Raw genomic sequence first — 17,374 nt, 5'->3', positions numbered from 1 at the left:
CTTCCTCTCGAGTCATGGAAAAATCTTCAACCCAGCGAGCTTTGGGGCTGGAAACTCCCAGGGGAGCCGAGCCCCTGCTCCGGGGTTGGGGACCGGAGCATCCCTCCGGCTCTGGGCAGCAGCCCAGGGTGGTGGCAGAGGAAGCGGACAGGAGCTCTCCCTAACCCCACCGAGCTGCCCGGGAAGCCCAGTCCCCCCAGCACCACTCCCCAGGCACCAGCTGGGCCCTCTCCTTTCAGCAGAAATGCCAGCGGGTCAATGGAAAACAGCTGCCTTCGTTAGCACGCATGACCTGGATTTGGAGGAATTAATTAGGGCACAATCAATTAACGCCTCTCCCTTCCCCAATCCATCACCGCCTGTGCCCCACGTGCCCTTGCAGGGATATACGGCATCCCTGGGGTGCCGGCAACTGGGAGAAGCAGGGAAATGCCTGGATGAAACCTCCCCAATCCCCACCCCGTGGGGCCATCACGGTGCTGCGGGTGCTGCTGTGGCTCGCGGGGCATGCGGCGGCTCGACGTGGCATGGAGCGGCGTGGCACAGTGCGGCGTGGCGTGGCACGGTGTGCATCAGCTCCTTTGCAGGAGTTGGCGGCACGGGCAGCGCCTGGCGTGGCACGTTTCCTGCCCCGGTGCAGCGGTGCCGCTCGCCTCCACCGGTGACCGCAGGCGGCGGTGAGGGTGGTGGTGCAGCCGGGGCAGAGCCAGCGAGGAGGAGGAGGAGGAGGAGGGAAGCAGCTGCCGGCAAGGGGAGGCTATTTTTGGCAGGGACCAGCGTTACGTGAGAGCGGCCGCAGGTCTCCCCGTGGCAGTGAGGGTGGGATCCAGCCCTCGTGGGAGCTTGGGCTGTTGGATTGAGTGGCCATCACCGGTTTTCCCTGCTGCAATCCAGTGCGCCGGTTCCTGAAACAGCTCACTGGCACCAGGGAGCTGCCGCTGGGGCTGGGATTTCCCCCGGGGAATGCCGCCGGCTCCAACCACCCAGAACCGCCCCGCACCCCCTGGCTCGTGCCCCCAAGTTCTCCTTTGCGTGCCAGTTCCAGTCGCCACGGGCTCTCGCTCGGCCACCGGCAGCTTTGTGGGGACCCAAGGGAGAGCTGGGGTCCCCTCGACCCCCCAGCATGGGGTGTGTTCACCGTCCCCCCGGGCTCAGACCCTCTGCAGAGATGGGGGGCTGATGGGGGGACGCCGGGACGGGGCGAGGGCCGAGCCCCCCAGGTTTCTCTCCCCTTTGCTCTCGCTCTCATGCTCAGCGGGACCTGGGGAGGCAGCTGCCAGGCTGAGACTTCAAACGAGCGTAGACATGACGCAGAAAACCACAGAGGGAGGAAAAACAGCCTGTTCCTGCCCGTCCCCCCTCGCCTGCCTTCCCCCGGCAGGGTAGCAGAGGCGGCGGTACCCCCGGCAGCCTCCCGCTCAGCCGCCAGCGCCGGGGCGGAGGAGGCAGCCGCTGTGCCGATGGCAGCCCGGCTGCCCGCCCTGCGCCTGCTGCTCTTGCTGGGGATGTGGGGTGAGTACGGCGGGGGGCTCGGCCCGGCGGAGGGGTAGGGGGTGCTGGGGCCGTGGCTGCACCCACCGTGCTGGCAGCTCCGGTGCCGGGGGTGCCCAGGGGGACCCAGCCTTGCCGCAGCCCACGATCCCTGAAATCCCATGGCAAAACCCCCTGAATTTCCCTCTGCCAAGCAGCCGGGCACGTTTTGGGGGGCTCAGCCCCATGCCCTTGCCCATGGGCTCAGCGGGGCGCCCGTCTCGGCTCACCCATGGCACCGTGCCGGCGGTCCCACGTGCCCACCCTGGGCAACCCCCAAGCACGGGGGCTCGGGCCAGGCAGGGGCAGAGGGGCTGGTGACCAGCGGCGAGGCTGCCGAGCCCCCACCGGAACGCGGGCAGCGAGGAGAGCACGGGCACGCCTCGGCTGGGGCCACGTGGGTCTGGCCCCCCCCAGCTCCAGGGGTCCCCGGGATGCTCCTCACACCCCAGGAGTGAGCCTACGGGTGTTGGGGGGCAGCCAGAAGTCCCCCCATCCTCATTCCCTGCCAGCTCCCACCGTCCCCAACTGCCCCTTGATCCACATGGCACAGCGGGCAGCCGCAGGCACCGTGCCGCTCCGGCTCACTGCGGTGCTGGTGGCACCATCCGCTGCTGCTTGGCCGTACCTTCCTACCGGTAGTGATGCTAGCTAGTTAGCGGTAATTAGCAGGTCCCCTTGCCTGTCTTTTTTCAGCCATAATTACCCAGCAGCAGACGGACGGGCAGCCTGGCAGGCAGCGCAATGGCCAGTTGCATGAGGTCGTTCATATTTATTTTAATTAAAGGTGTGAGGAGGAGGAGGGGTGAGAACAAATTCACCGAGGAAGCCAGAAAACGCTCTTCTATTGCCGAGGAAAAAGTCAGCACGACCCAGCCTCCTTCTCCTCTGGCCCCCAGGGACACGCGGCCAGCCCGGGGCTCCGTCCCCACCACTGATTTTTGGGGACAGAGGTGTCCCCCCAGCATTAGGGCTGGGTTGGCGCAGAGCATGGCACGGCTGGGGAGCTCCTGGCCGCCGCCATCGCCAGCTCCTTTCCACTGGCAGCATCTTTGCCCTGGAGAAAGGTTGACTCGAGCCCCCAGAATCACCTTTTTTCCCCCCAAAATAACCAGCGACGGGCCAAGAGCCGGGAGCCGCTGCCCCAACCCGGGGGGTCCCGCCTCCCCCGGGACGAGGAGCAGGACTGACGCCCCGTTCCCCCTCTCTCTTGCAGCCATCGCCGGCCACGGAGGAGCCCCTCTGAGACCTGGAGGTGAGCGTGCGTGGGGGCAGCGCCTCGGGGACCGTGCCATGGCTTCGTTAGCGGCTCCTCGGCCACGGCTTCGTTAGCGTGGTGGCTGCCGGAGCTGCCTCGGCCGGGAAGCCGGCTCTGCTGCCTCTCAGGGTCTCTGAGCTCAGCCCCACGGCACCCGCACCCCCCCAAGCCCCCCGCCTGCCCATGTACCCCCCAACACCCCATTTCCTTCCTGCCCCACTTTGCGAGAAGCTCCGGCTGCTGTGGCGGGGCACGCCGGTGCCGAGCGGCACGCCTGGCTGCCGCGATGAACCGGCAAGGGCTTTTCCAGCCCTGGGTGGAAAATGCGCTGCGAAGGGAAGGAAAGCCCCTAACACCCGTGCTTTCCCCGCAGAGCCCAGCCTGCAGCTCACCGGCGGCGGCTGCTGCTGCGCCGGGATGCTGGAGGTGAACTGGAAGGGCAGGTGGAGCCGCGTGTGCCAGGACAGCGTGAGCAAGGCCGGGGCGGACGGCATCTGCCAGCGGCTGGGTTGCGGCCCCCCCATTGCCGAGCCCCTCCAGCTCGACTTCACCGGTGGGAAGGAGCCACGCACGGGGCTGCTGCGGTGCCTGGTGCCGGTGGCCGACCTGGCGCAGTGCCGCTGGGTGCTGGCAAACTGCACGAAACACGCCGCCGTCGCCTGCAGCGGTGAGCCCGGACCCCCACCCTGGCTGCCCCCCTCCCTGGGGACCAGCAGCCCCAACCTGGTCCCTCTGTTCTCCTTTCAGAGCCGGTGAAAACCACCCCCGAGCCCCCGCCGGCACCCCCAGCCACCACCCCGGAGCCCGCCGGTAAGAGCCCTGTCCCGGCCCGTCCCCGGGCATGGCAGAGGGGAGCAGAGCGGCAATGGCCAAACTGGGGGGGCACGCACGGCAAAGCAAACTGCCCCCCACCTTGTGAATTCGCCCGATCTCATTAATAAGTGGTTGCAGCATTGACGGGGCAATTAAGCTTCAGACGTGGCAAGCTCGGGGACTTTTCTGCTCAATAACGGAAAGAAATGTCATCCCAGTCTGTGACAAAATGCTTTTTCCCCCGTCCCTTGCCAGGACCCGACAGGCTGCGGCTGGTGGACGGGGACTTTGGCTGCTCGGGCTTCGTGGAGCTGCACAGACAGGGGTTGTGGGGGGCCGTGGCGGGCAGCCCGGGCATCTCGCCGGAGCTGGCCACCCGCGTCTGCCAGGCTCTCAGCTGCGGCACCGTCATCGACGGCCATGGCCACGCCGAGCCGGAGCTGGGAAGCCACTTGCCGGTGCGGTGGGATGTGGTGGAGCCCTGCGAGAGCCGTCTGCTCTTCGACTGCTTCAACAGGACCAGCGCCCGGCGGGGGAAAGCACCCGCCTTCATCATCTGCTCCGGTGAGAGCTCGCCCCGGCGCAGCCCTGCTCCTTCCCCCGGCCACCCCGCTTGCCCCGGCTGACCGGTTGGGCAGACCCCGGCATGGTCCGGGGCCGGAGGCTGCTTTCCCCCATGCGGAGGTGGGAGAGCCCCGGAGGGCGGATGGCCGGGCTGGGTGTCCGGCTGCAGGCTGGCCGGGCAGCTGAAGCCCTGAGAAGGGCAACAGCCCCATCCCTGTCTGCCCCACTCACCCCATCCACCCACTCCTGCTCTTCCTCTCCTGCATGCGAAGGCAAAACAGGAAATCTCCCCGGCACGCTCGGTTCCTGGCAGCGGCACCCCCAGCCCCGGGCTTCGAACGCAGCAGTGCTGCACGTAGGAAAAACCGGGGAGCGAGCGCAGCGCGCAGCAAGCGCCATGCTAGCACCCCAAAACCCGACACGGGCGCGCGGGGTATCCTGGCAGAAGCCAGCACCCTGCTCGTCCACACCTCTCGGGTGCTTGCCGCGTCTCCCTGCCGCGAGCATCTCTCCGCGGAGCAGCGTGGTGCTGGCACCGCGGCAGGGAGAGCCAAGCCGCGGGGCGAGGAGCGGGCTTGCTCTGGGTCCTGCCATCTGCCCCGGCTTAGAAGCCCGCCTGCGGGATTTGGGGGTTTAACGGGCTGCGCGGCGGCAGCTGGCAGAGCGGGCTTCCCCGCTGCCTTTCCCACGGGGACAGCTCAAAGCTCCTCGACGCGTGGGCCTGGTACGGCTCGCACGCATCCCCCAGTCCCCCCGGCACAAGGGGAAGCCGAGACGCCGTGAGCATCCCTGTGCCGTGAGCTGGTCCCGGGGGAAGGAGGACCGTGCGCCGAGCCCCGTCAGCCGACCGCGACGTCGCCCCATGGGTCTGACCCCTCTCTCCCCCCAGGCTCGCAGCCCCAGGCCCTGCGGAGGTTGGCGGCCGGCCCCACGCCTTGCGAAGGGGACATCGAGGTCTTTCACGGGGGGCGGTGGCAGGTGCTGTGTGACAGCTGGGCGCATCGGGCCAAGTGGAGCAGGCAGCTGTGCCAGGAGCTGCGGTGTGGGAACCTCTCCTCCAGCGCCGAGGTCCGGGACCCTCCCTCGATGGGTGTCATCTGTAGGGTCCCCACCCTGCACCTCTGCCCCGCCAACCTCGGGACCCCCCAGACCTGCTCCCGCACCAGAGTCACGTGTAAGCCGCCGTGCCGGGCTTGATTTCTGGGGGACCGTGGGGTACGGGCAGTGCCGGGTATCCCTGGCTGATGCCGAGAGCTGGGGTTTCCACGTGCGAACGCCTGGGGAACGGGCAGAGGGTGCGAGCTCGGGGCAGGGGATGGGGAAAGCTTTGCCGGGGCTCCCTGCAGCCCTCCCGGCAGGGCGGTGGGTGCTCAAGCTCCCTGCATCAACCTCTGCCTGGGCACAAGGGTCTCGTCCGGTGACACCCGTCCTCTCCCCAGGCCAGGACTCCAAGCCGCATCCCACCGGCACGGCGGCAGGCACCATCGTGAGCATCTGCCTGGCCCTGCTCCTCTTCGGCATCCTCCTGCTCATCTGCGGCCCCCCTGCCTACAGGAGGCTGATGAAGAGAAGTAGGTGACGAGCTCTGGAGCCTCTCCTCCTCCTCCTCCTCCCGCTCTGCCATCACCACGCCGCAGCTCAGGGCCTGTGCATCCATCCCTGCCTCTTCCCCCCCAGTCTCCTTGGGGGGGTTTTGGGAGATGCAGGTGCTGCTCAGCCCCACAGATCCCCCCCTGCCCCATTGTCCCCAAGGCCACCCCACGCAGCGTAGGCACAGAGAGGGGGGGGTGACCGGGGGGAGCGGGGTGCGCTTTGCAGGCTGCAAGGGGGGGGATTAGGCACGGAGCGGACACAAAAGAGCAGGCGGAGGGTCTCGCGGGGCGGCGGGGGGATTACCAGATGGGGGAGATTATTCGGGATGGCATATGGGGCTGGCGGGGGGGGAGGCAGCTTGGGGCAGGGGCGTCAGGCAGGTCCTCGGCGAGATCCCGCTCTCACCGCCCGCCTCTGCCTTCCAGTCTCCAAAAAGAAGCAGCGCCAATGGATCGGCCCCACGGGACTCAACCAGACGGGTGAGGAGCAGCGCGGTGGGGCCCCCCCCGCCATGGGACTGGGTTTGGGGCTGGCTCGGGGGCCGCTCGCCCCCCGACCGCAGCAGGCAGCGGCGGGCGGAGGTGTGAGCGGGCTCGCGCCCAGCCCCGGCTTTCGCTTCCTGCCGCCGCGTTGACTCATCGGCGCGATATTAACTCAACCGGGAGAGCCGAGCACCGGCTCGTGGCGCGGGAGCGGGTCCCGATTTTACTCAGCCCCCTTCCCCTCTTGGGCGGTGGGGCGGGTGCTGCTGCAGCCCCCAACCCCGACTCCTCTCCCACCATCTCTTCCAGTCTCCTTCCACCGCAATAGCACCGTCACCCTGAGGCCGCGGGCGGAGGGGCAGCGGGTGCAGGGGGGGGACAACGACTACGCTCAGCCCCCCCAGAAGAGCTCCTACCTCTCGGCTTACCCAGGTAAGCGCAGGAGGACGCCGGGAACGGCTCCTCCGTGCTCCCTTCCCGCACGTGCCGGTGGGGATGAACCACCCGGGCAAGAGCATCGCGGCAAGACTTTTGCCGACGCGGGGCGAGGGGCTGCGCCGGGGCTGGGGTGCACCCCCAGCCGCCGTAACGAGCCGCATCCATTCCCCCGCAGCCTTGGAAGGCGCGTGCAGAACTTCCAACCCTCCGGACAACTCCTCCGACAGCGACTACGACCTGCGCTCTGCCCGTAGAGTGTGACACCCCCCCACCTCGCCAGAGCTGGGAGCCCCCCGGGCTGCCCTGGTCCCCAGCCGGGTCATCCCGCATCGCACGCCGTCCCAGGCTGGTCACACAATGCTGTGCAACTGCTGAATTAGCGGCTTTTCTTGCATTTTTTGGCAAGCCACCTCGTTTCCTTCGTCAGCCACCTTCCCGTCCTGCAGGCAGAGGTGAGACGCAGCACACGAAAGGTAAATTTTGAGCAACCCGATCTAGCGGAAGACGTTCCTGCCCATGGCAATGGGTTGAACAAAACGATCTTTGAAGGTCCTTTCCAACCCAAACCTTTCTGTGATCCTACGCAACGATGAACTGAACGAAGCTGACGGATGAAATGAATACCTGCGCTGCTCAACTCAGAAGAAAGCCTGTCCGTACCCCTCCCCACGCACGATGGCAGACCTCTGGGGCAGGGTCCCTGCCAGACTGGGAGCCAAACCTGCCCGTGCGCCTCCGTACCTGCTCGTACCGGGCACCAGGCAGGCACGGCTCAGCCCTAACCCAGCCTAGCTCGGCTTCGGCTGCGCCCCAGTACCTGAGCACCTTTCCGAGAAAGCTTCCTCTTGCTTTTGAGCCTCCCTCATGGGAGAGTGCGAGGCGGGGAGGTTTTTTTTAAGCTATTTGTATGAGTCTAAAAGGCAGCTGGGTTGCAGCAGGCTTCATACCCGCCCTGAGAGCGGAGCAGCCACGCTCACGACCGTTCGGAGGGGGTTTGCCAGTTTTTCAATCTCTCAAAAGCAGGATAAACCACACTCCTCCTCCCACCCAGGCCGGGCTGAAAGCGAAATCGGCTGCTGCCTGCCAAGCGCTCCGATACCGGGGCGCTGAGCTTCGCGAGCAAGACTGCGAGACCCGCGTCTGCCGCGTTCCCGGGGGAGCTGCGAAGACGCGCGCTTGGCTGCGTTCGTGTGGGATGGCGTGAGATTCGGGCAGATGTATAAAGCAAAGCATGGATGTGAGGAGCACGGGGAGGGTAGAAATACTGAGAACAAGTCTGAGATATTTAATAAGCAATAACCGTTGTAATAAAATTGTTTTTTCTAGTAATTACATCTCGTTCTCTTCCTTCCAAGACTACCACTGCTGTTCCTTAGACCGTCAACCTCCCAGCCGGGGAGGGAAAACGGGGGACGAGTGAGAAACGGTGCCAGAGGAGGGGAAAGATGGGCCGATGCAGAAGAAACCCACGCAAACGGGCCCCCGAGGAAAGATGAAAACAAGAGAGCAGGAAAGATGAAAACAAGAGAGCAGGAAAGATGAAAACAAGAGAGCAGGAAAGATGAAAACTCTTAAGAGAGCAGGAAAGATGAAAACTCTTAAGAGAGCAGGAAAGATGAGTTTGAAGAGGACGGTCCTGCGAGAGGACGAAGGGTTTTATTGACAAAACCAAGGGGAAGTTGGTGCAAGGATTGCAGGAGGGCATAAAAAGATCAATAGAAAGTGGCAACTGGATGCCCCGTCATTTCCGAAAGCAACCACTGCAGTGACCCCGCGTGCAATTCATCAAGTTTTATTATTTTAATTAACCACAGATACGGAACTGTTTCCATCAAACCCCGCAAGCATTTGCCTTGTTCTAGTCCATTAGTAATCTTTCCTTATAAATAACTTACAGGGATACAGGCAGGATTCGTAGGATAAAGTGCTGAGCAAAGCAAATCCCATTTCTGTTAACATGAACGTGTCGCTCCGTTACCTAGTGTTTCCTGAGAAGGGGGATGTGAGGAAGGCTGGAGCCCGTAGCACCCCAAATAACCGCTCCGTTCCCCTGGGTGCTGCAGAAGAGGCAGGGATACAGGAGGCTGCCGAGCCCCAGTGTTTCACAGAGCTGGGCAGGAGGCACCGACTCCCACTCCTCCCTGTGACCCGAGGCACGCGCCCCCAAAACAGCAGCAGCCTGAGAGGTCGCGCCAGCCCAGTTTACTTCAAAAACACGGATAATATCCATGTGTCGGGACTCTGGGGAGCTAGCAGAGCCTTCGTGCCCTCAGTGAGACAGCACGCAGCCAGCACAGGCTGGGAAAGGCTCCTGCGCTGGACAGAAGCGGCAGCGGTAAAGAGGTTTTTGCTCCCCGGGTGAGCTGGGAGCAGCCTCTGCTTTGGAGCACGCTCGTACCCACCGTGGAGGCAGCGCTGGGGGAAGCCGGAGCTCACAGTCGGCTGGGAAGGGCTCGAGCAGAGCCGGTGTGGAAGTTACCCCGCACCGGTATAAAAACACAGATCTCAAGGCCCGGCACACCCACGAGGTGAGCTAGCTGCTTCTTTCTCCCTGCTGCGATCGGTTACGAATTGCCTGCAAGCCAGGCTGGCTCTGCCTCTCGCTTCCAGGAAGATCCTTGGAAAGCAGTGAGTATTTTGTGTCAGAAATACTGTCAGAGATTCCCACCGTGTCTTTCGAACGCCTGTGAAAAGGCTTAGAATTATGATACTACATCCGTTACCCACATATCAAACGACAGGCACAGGCGGAGCAGCCTCTCTCGCTCACCCACGCACGCTCGCACGCACACAGACGAGGGGATCCGGCTCTCAGCGGCTGCGATCAGTGCACGTCGTTCCCCAGCCGAGTACCTAGATGGCTCCCCAGCTTTCACATCGGAGCCTGGATGAGCCCATTTGGAAGGGAACGCTTCACCCCACCAGCGATCGTCACAAACCCAACCGAAAGTCACAACCCCGCGAAGGCAGCGTCAGCCTACCTGACCCCCGGAGCCGCTACCGTCTCTTACCCTGCGTAACGCTTTCGTACCGGCAGGTCGAAGAGCAACGCTCTCGGTTTGCTCTTCTTCCTCAGTCCGCTAAAAGAGGAGGGAGCAGCAGGGGACGCTCCCCAGGAGTCCTGATTTAGTAGCCAGGCCAAGCAGGGCGCTGAGGGTTTGGAGGAGGCGGGTACCCAAAGGGTGGGGAAGGTCCAGGAGGATAGGGAGGCTGCGGGGGGATGGGGAAATTAGGGAGGGGGGGCTGGGTCGGGTAGGGGCACTGCGGTCTCCCTGCCCCAGGGGAGAAGTAGGGAGGGTACCCCGCTCTGGGCGGCGGCGGAGAGGGGTGAGAGCCAGGAAACGGTGGTGGGGGCTGAGGAGGGCCCCTGGATGGAGACCAGGAATAGCCCGGCGCCGGAGAGGAGCCTCCCGAGGCGGGTTTGGGATAGCCCAGCGCGGAGTCGGCAGCCTGCGCTGGTGGGTATCCGGGACCTGGAGGAGGCGTGTATGGAAAAGCAGGCTGGGCGCTCGGCTGAGAGGAAGCGACGTGTCCCACGGTGACCGGGGAGCCAGAGAAAGGAGCGGGAGGGAGAGCTCCATGGGCTGTGGGGCCGAGCGGCATGTTTGGAGCCGGGCTGTAGGGCAAAGGGAAGGAAGGAGCCCCTGAAGGGAAGGGCTGTGGCTTCGGCGGGTCCGCGGGCCCAGGTACATGAGGAGGCGGCTGCTGCTGAGAGTCCCTGCCGGGCTCCTGCGACGCTTCTGACTTCCTCAGTATCTCCTGCAGCTTTTCAACTCTGACCCGGCGCAAGTGGGACAACTTCCTCATCACGGAAAACTGCTCGAGAAATGTCTCCAAGGGCACCTCGCCCTCCAGGAACTTCTCGGCCATTTTCTGGAAGAGAAGACAGCCTTGGGTTCAGCACTGCATCCCTCTACTCTTCTTCCCCAAGCCCAGCTTAGGATTTACATCTCTGACAGAGACACACAGGGGACCATCGCACCACACACAAGCAAAGGGCAATCCAATTTTTTGGAGCAACACCACCAAACTACAAAGAGATAATCCCTGATTTAAGGGATTAGGCTTGTGAGAGTAACTGCAAGTCTCTGAGGACTAATCACTTGAATTGCTAATGGATTTAAACCTTAAGCTCACCTCAGACTCCTCTTCGATTTTCTGGCTTTCCACCTGCAGGAGATCCAGCAAGGTTTGAGGATGCATTGCTGCTGAAAATTTCTCTGGGGAAACAAAGAGAGCAGCGGAGCAAAACGTTAAACACAAAACGGGGAAAAAATTATTAGCACACAGCCCTGTTGCACTCTCAGAGGAGTGCCTTCCCGCCTTGGAAACTGTTGATGCAAGGAGAAAATCTGAAGAGGAAAGAACCTTAGCCACTGCTGCGCTAGAAGGATTTTTTCCTGGGACAGCAGCCTTGATCTGTCCAATGGAGTTTGAGCAGGAAACAGGAGAATATAGATTTTATATGCAACAGAGTCTTTTCTGCCACCACCCTAAGGAGTTTCTCTGCTCAGTGCGGCCAAGGTAGGGAGAAGCAAAAGGGAAGGATGTTGCACGAACTACAGCCCACGTGACTCCATCGGAAAGGGTGCAAGGTTTGCAAACGCTCACCCAGTTTTGCCTTTTGCTCTTTACACCGCTCAGCCAGCTTCTGCAGCTCTTCGTATTTGTTAGAGAGGTCGGTGCGGCCCGTCTCCAGAGGCGCCTGGAACTTCAGGTTCTGCTCGGCCAAGCTCCGGTTGGCGGCAAGGGCCATCTCCCTTTCCAGCTGCAGCTCCTGAACCTGCGGAAGGAGACGTGACAGTCACCGCCGGCGAGGTGCTAACAAAGCCCAGCCTGCGTCATGCCTGTCCGCAAATACCTCTTGGGACTCCAGGGCCAGGCGCTCGATCTCCTCCGCATTTTCCTGCAGCTCCTGGAGTTCCTTCACCGTCCGGTTCCTCAGGGCGTCCATCCTCCCAGAGGAGCTTCAGACTCCTAGGACGGGGAAAGGAAGTCAAATAAAGACAAGGTTTTCTAAAGACAACTGCAAATAGGTACTAATCCTATTAGGGGTTTAAAACCAGCTTTGCTAAACTTCTTGAAACAGCTACGCCAGAGAGGTTCCCCCGCGCTATAAAGAATCAGCAAAACCGAGGGCAGAGTGAGAAGGAAAACAGAATGTATCTACTCCTTCCTGCTTTGGCAACGGACTTTTTTCCTTTTCACAGTGTATTTGGAAGGATTACTTGTGTGCGCCAGACGGTTTTGTCAAGGAAACACCTACTCACAGCCCCTCAATAGCAGGGCGACGTCACCCTGACTCTCAAACTCCAGCTGGCTCTCACTGCACTGTCCCATTCCAGATTCCTTCTGCCGAGCAAACCTCCCGGATCTGCTCACATCCGGCCGTGCCTACGGCAGGACCACCATCGCCACCCGAGTCTTCCCGTACCTCGCCACCTCTCCAGTTCTTCGCCTCCCGTCTCATTTCATGCGTTTTCTTTCTCTGTGTTTTCCTTTCTAGCTACGTGGTGCCATCATTTCCCTCTCTTATTGCTGCTGCCCTTAGAAAACATTAAGTGACGGCATGAGTCACATGCAGCTAACTTGATCCAATACTTGTAATTCTAAAAATTGGTGAAATATTACTAAAATCAGGGAAATAATGGATTTTCTGCACTACGTCTATGACTTATTCCAAATAATCCTGTCTGTCTGATAATATTTAGCAAATATCAGGTGTTCGTGTCACAGGTTCTAAGAGGTGGGATGCAATAATCTCGGAATACACTAAAAGACAGGTGAGAAACACAGGAGCAGAGCACTCCTGCCCAGAGGGAAAGGGACATACCAAAGAGCCGACGGGGATTTCAGCGTCGTCCTAATTGCTTGTGGCTCTTCTACCTTTCAGCCGGGTAAAACATCCCAACGCTATCGCTCTGGGAACGTTGCGTCAGCCTCTGCACGTAACACAGAATGACAAGGTAAGGCTCAGGGTTACCAAATCTCTTCACCCAGGATCCAGCCAAACCCGTCCGAGTAACAACCATGTAAAAGCTGGGAAATTAGCTCCCTTACTACATATATAAGCATGTAACTTCAGCGCTCTGCAAACAGAAATAAACTTACAGCGGTTTTTTTTTGTTATTAATGAGGCTCAGAGAGTTTAAGAGGGAAAAATTAGGAATAGCAGCCAACGGAAAGCTCAATCCCCGCTGCTGTGTGGGCGCGGAAGTCAGGGATGCTCTGGGGGAAGTGTCCGAACGGCCCCTGGGAGGGTGGATGGAAAGAGCTGGGCACTGCCCTGGCTCCGGCCGGGCACCAGCACGGGGTGGGGGGTCTCGCCTCACAGATCTCACCCGTTTTTAGCAGCGTTCCGGTAAGATACAGCCAACGAGGTGACACTTCGCCTCTCCGAGGGGCAACGCACAGGCCCCCGCGGCTCGGAAAGGCTGGGGGCACCGGTGAGGGGCTGCCCGCAGGACAGCCGCACCCCAGTCATCGCCTCGGTGCTGCCCCCGGTTAGGGAGAGCCCCCCCCCGCCCCGGGGGTGCCCGCCCAAGGCCTCCGCGACCCAGCACCCCGGGGGAGCGCAGAGTGAGGCCCGTCCGCGGCCACCCTCCAACCGGGACGTGGCAGAGGCTGCTCCGCCAACACCGGGCCCGTCCTGGGCGGCGGCAGGAACGGCAACCGGGAGGCCGCGGCCCACGGAGCGGGCGGAATGGGACTTACCCCGCGGCTGCCGGTACGAGGCCTGGCGCGGCTGAGCGCCCCCCCCCGCCCGGAGGTCCCGGCGGGTCACGCTTGCACTCGCCCAGTGGAGGGGCCGTCAACGGCGGGGGCAGCGGCGGGCTGGGTCCGACTCCCCTCGCGAGACACGAGGAGGCGGCCCCGCTACCGGCTCCCCCGCCCGGGACCCACCGCCGCGCAACCCGGACCCCCCTTCCGCCGCGCGCTTCCGGCTTCCGGCGCAGGAGCGGAAGTGGGCGGAACTACCGAGGTCGGGGCGGGGGGGGGCGGAGCGGCGCCCCTCCCCGGCGCGGAGGAGGAGGTGGGTGGTACATCCCGCCGCCGCCATCTTGTGGCGGTGAGGCGGGCGGGGGGGTGGTGTGGCCGGTGGGCCTGCGGGCCCTGGGCCTCTGTGTCAGGCCTACCGTGCCGGTGCAGAAAGGCTGTATTTTATAAATAGTATGTCTTTTTTAAATAAATACTGCATCTTTACCTGCCAGTGTAGTTCTCCTTGAGCTGTGGCCTCCTGGGGCCTTCATATGGCTGTTGGTGTTGGGGTGTTGGTCTCTTCTCCCAGGTGACAGCGACAGGACAAGAGGGAATGGTCTCAAGTTGTGCCAGGGGAGGTTCAGGCTGGATATTAGGAAAAATTTCTTTACTGCGAGAGTGGTGAAGCACTGGAAGAGGCTGCCCAGGGAGGTGGTGGAGTCACCATCCCTGGAGGTGTTCAAGGAACGTGTGGACGTGGCACTGCGGGACATGGTTTAGTGGGCATGGTGGGGTTGGGCTGGTGGTTGGACTTGATGGTCTTACAGGTCTTTTCCAACCTTAGTGATTCTGTCATTCTGTTATTACTCTCTACAACTACCTGAAAGGGGGTTGTGGGGAGGTGGGTGTTGGTCTCTTCTCCCAAGTGACAAGTGATAGAATGAGAGGGAATGGCCTCAAGTTGTGCCAGGGGAGGTTCAGGCTGGATATGAGGAAAAATGTCTTTACGGAGAGAGCGGTGAAGCACTGGCAGAGGCTGCCCAGGGAGGTGGTGGAGTCACCATCACTGGAGGGGTTCAAGGAACGTATGGAGGTGGCACTGCGGGACATGGTTTAGTGGGCATGGTGGGGTTGGGGTGATGGTTGGACTTGATGGTCTTACAGGTCTTTTCCAACCATAGTGATTCTGTGATAGCTTACCTCTTTGTGTCATGCAGGGCTTGCCCTGACACTCTAGTCCCTTCCCCCAGCTGCCTCCCTTATAATTGACTCTAATTGAATTTTTCTTTTACGCCTTCCCAGAAGAACTGTCAGTCTGCTAAACTACTTTGTGTTATTATTGATGTGTCCTGACTCTGGTCTTCAACACCACAGCAATTAACCTGGGTACAGCCAGCAGCGTTACCCAGCTCCAGCGTGAGCTTGAGCACCGAAAGCAACAGATACGTCAGCTTCGCCTGGCAGCCCAGGGATGGTAAAGTAGGGGTGCTTCTGGCGAGCACGCATTTCCCCCCCAGTCACCCCGCCTGCCATCAGGGCCATCGAGGTTTGGAGCGGTGAGGGCAGCTCTGCGCTTCTTCTGTACGTTGATTCAAAGTCTCCACGTGAACCCTGAGCAGCAGCTGCTGCGTGGACACTTTTGTCTTCACCGGCTCGTTCAGAAAAGCGGAAAGCCATAGAGCCGCAGAAAAAGATTAGGCGAGATTAATCATTATGACAAGAGTTAAAAGGAGAGCATTACAACAAAGCTTAGCATTGGGTGCAGAGCAGGCAGCTGGTCGAAATTCAGGCGTAGTGGGTTTGGGTTGGATTTACGGTGAGATTTGAAGCAGTTTCTGCCTTGTCACGACCTCACCAGCGCCTCGCAGCCGGGGCCTCCCACGCAGGCAGCCTCCTCCTGCAGTTCATGTTTTGCGGATGTCTAAGAGCAAGCAGAGCTGCTGCAAAGCCACGTTGTTCTCCGCAGGTCGTCTCGTGCTGAGTAGCAGCTGGTGTTACAGGCACTCAAAGGCCTGGTGTTTCGGGTGACTTGGAATTCTGTTGGCCATAATCCTGGTTAAGTCCAGCCCTGTGAGGAACGAAAATGAAATTAAAACTCCCTCGATGGGTAAAGGGACGGAGGCAAAGTGAGCATGGAGGGGTGAGTGGCAGCAAAGGTGTGGCAGCGCTGGAGATGGGGGTAAGAGTGGATGGAAGTGCAAGAGAGGAGAGGACAGAGAAGCAGAGGAGGTGAGATAATGGATACGGAGTGCTTAGCCGTGGGCTGAGATATCGCTGCGCCGAGGCAGTGCATGCAGACCTCAGCAACGTGCCAAAAACTCATATAACAGCATTTTTTCCAGGTGGCATAGCTGGAACCAAGAGATAAAAGCAAATCCCGCCTGAATACCTGTATTAGCTCTTCCTCGCATGAAACGGGAAACTTCCTGAGCAGCATGAGACAGCGGAAGCTCTGATCCCGTCACCCTCTACACGAAGAAGCCAGCCTCCGCTTTTCCACCCGTGCTTCCGCATTCCCGCAGACGCGAGCAGGGCTGAGGATTGTGTTAGGATGGGGAAAAGCTCTGCGTTGCCGGACGAGACGGGCTCGAGGCACCGAGAGGAGAGGAACGAGGAGAGGAACGTGGAGGAGACTGCAGGAGGCCTGGCAAGGTCACCCAGCTGTTAGATAAGTGCTGCCATCTGGGCACATGTCTCAGGAAAGGCACCCCTCGTCCCTGCCGGAGTCACACACCACGTGAGGCCTGTTGACTGTTGTATAATAAACACGAGTCATATGAATCCTAATAGGTACCCTATGGTTTAATCAAGGACAATTTGTTAGTAGTGTGGCTGATAACCAGGTCAAAACCCAATGTTATTGCAAGAAAGGGGAACTTGACTTTCCGAAGGGAGATTGATGTTTTCAAGGCTTGTTTGAGAAGCAGCCTCCACGGATGTGGACGGGCTGGAGCACAGTTAGTTAACAAATTATATAAAACTGTAAGGACTGAGTAGAGGATAAACTAAGTTGTGTTCAAATTCATTCTTTGCAATGAAGGAGGAAACAGAAAAGTATCCAGTTAAATGATAAAGTGTTACCCAGCAATCAGAAATGTGATAAATGGGTATTTTCTGGTTAACACTGAAGGATGTGCCCGTTATCTGTTTACTAGCATCCTTACTTTGTATAAGAGATGGTTTCAGCTGGTCATTGTGAAACATCACACAGTTATTCTGTCAGGTGAAAGACACAAAGGCCGATATTCAATATGCACCATAACCGAACACGACTGAAAACGGGTAAGTGTTCAAATTACACCAAGTACCAAATTTCGAGCGTGCGCACCAGCTGAGCTGCTCTGGATCAACCAAGCACTCGCGGTCTAGGACAAAGCTGGCAGAAAGGAGTAAAATGTTTTCGGTAAGGAGCATTCAGCTACAGAGCCAGCTTCTGGAGCAGCTTAGCTCAGTTTGAAGTCTTACTGCCCCGAGGAAATGAAGCTGTAATCCAGAAAGTGTTTTGGAGTGCAATGGAAACTTTTGGGAGTCTGCTATCGATGCAGGACCTCGTTAGTGCAGCTGATGTTGTTTGCAGCTCCTTGGGCTCAGAAGTGGAGGGTGGCAATGTAAGATTAGAGAGTAAATTAACATACAATCAGCAAGAGGTTAAAAAAACCCCTCGCGTGCAAAGGGGTTGATCTCAGCAACCCTGATCCTGTGTCACATTTCACCTTTGGTTTGTTATCTGGCCGAGTTCATTTGTGGTTTTGGTTCGATGTTCCTTCTGAACCCAGAAGTCAAATGAAATTTGAAGCATTTCCCAATGGAAGGAGAAAAAAAAATGATGATAGGGCTGTTCTTTTTTTCTTTTAATGTGATGCTCTTTGTTTTCAGACAATGTTATCTGTGTTCCTCAGCGGGGGAAGGATTCAGACGGCAGAAGAGCCTTTCTCAGAATCCCACCCATCTTTGAATCGGGAGTTTATCAGAAAGTACCGTTTCTCTCAGCTTTTCT

General features: G+C 59.9%; 2 protein-coding genes across 2 annotated transcripts; one reads left to right on the top strand and one right to left on the bottom strand.

Moving 5' to 3' along the window:
* Positions 1–1,460: 1,460 nt before the first annotated feature.
* Positions 1,461–6,939, top strand: CD5 (CD5 molecule). Its single transcript, XM_059826088.1, has 10 exons — positions 1,461–1,512; positions 2,747–2,785; positions 3,162–3,455; positions 3,536–3,598; positions 3,857–4,165; positions 5,055–5,339; positions 5,605–5,736; positions 6,184–6,237; positions 6,550–6,672; positions 6,854–6,939. Exons 1-10 carry the CDS (start codon positions 1,461–1,463, stop codon positions 6,937–6,939), a joined length of 1,437 nt encoding a protein of 478 aa, XP_059682071.1.
* Positions 6,940–8,501: 1,562 nt separating this feature from the next.
* VPS37C (VPS37C subunit of ESCRT-I) lies at positions 8,502–12,539 on the bottom strand. Its single transcript, XM_009810209.2, has 5 exons — positions 12,512–12,539; positions 11,540–11,655; positions 11,290–11,461; positions 10,816–10,898; positions 8,502–10,551 (listed from the first exon to the last, which is right to left on the bottom strand). Exons 2-5 carry the CDS (start codon positions 11,630–11,632, stop codon positions 9,805–9,807), a joined length of 1,095 nt encoding a protein of 364 aa, XP_009808511.2. The 5' UTR covers positions 11,633–11,655; positions 12,512–12,539; the 3' UTR covers positions 8,502–9,804.
* Between the last annotated feature and the right edge of the window lie 4,835 nt (positions 12,540–17,374).

The sequence above is a fragment of the Gavia stellata genome, chromosome 17 (genome assembly GCF_030936135.1).
Source record: "Gavia stellata isolate bGavSte3 chromosome 17, bGavSte3.hap2, whole genome shotgun sequence".
NCBI lineage: Eukaryota > Metazoa > Chordata > Aves > Gaviiformes > Gaviidae > Gavia > Gavia stellata.
The sequence above is the reverse complement of the archived record's forward strand: the minus strand, read 5'-3'. Positions and strand labels throughout refer to the sequence as shown.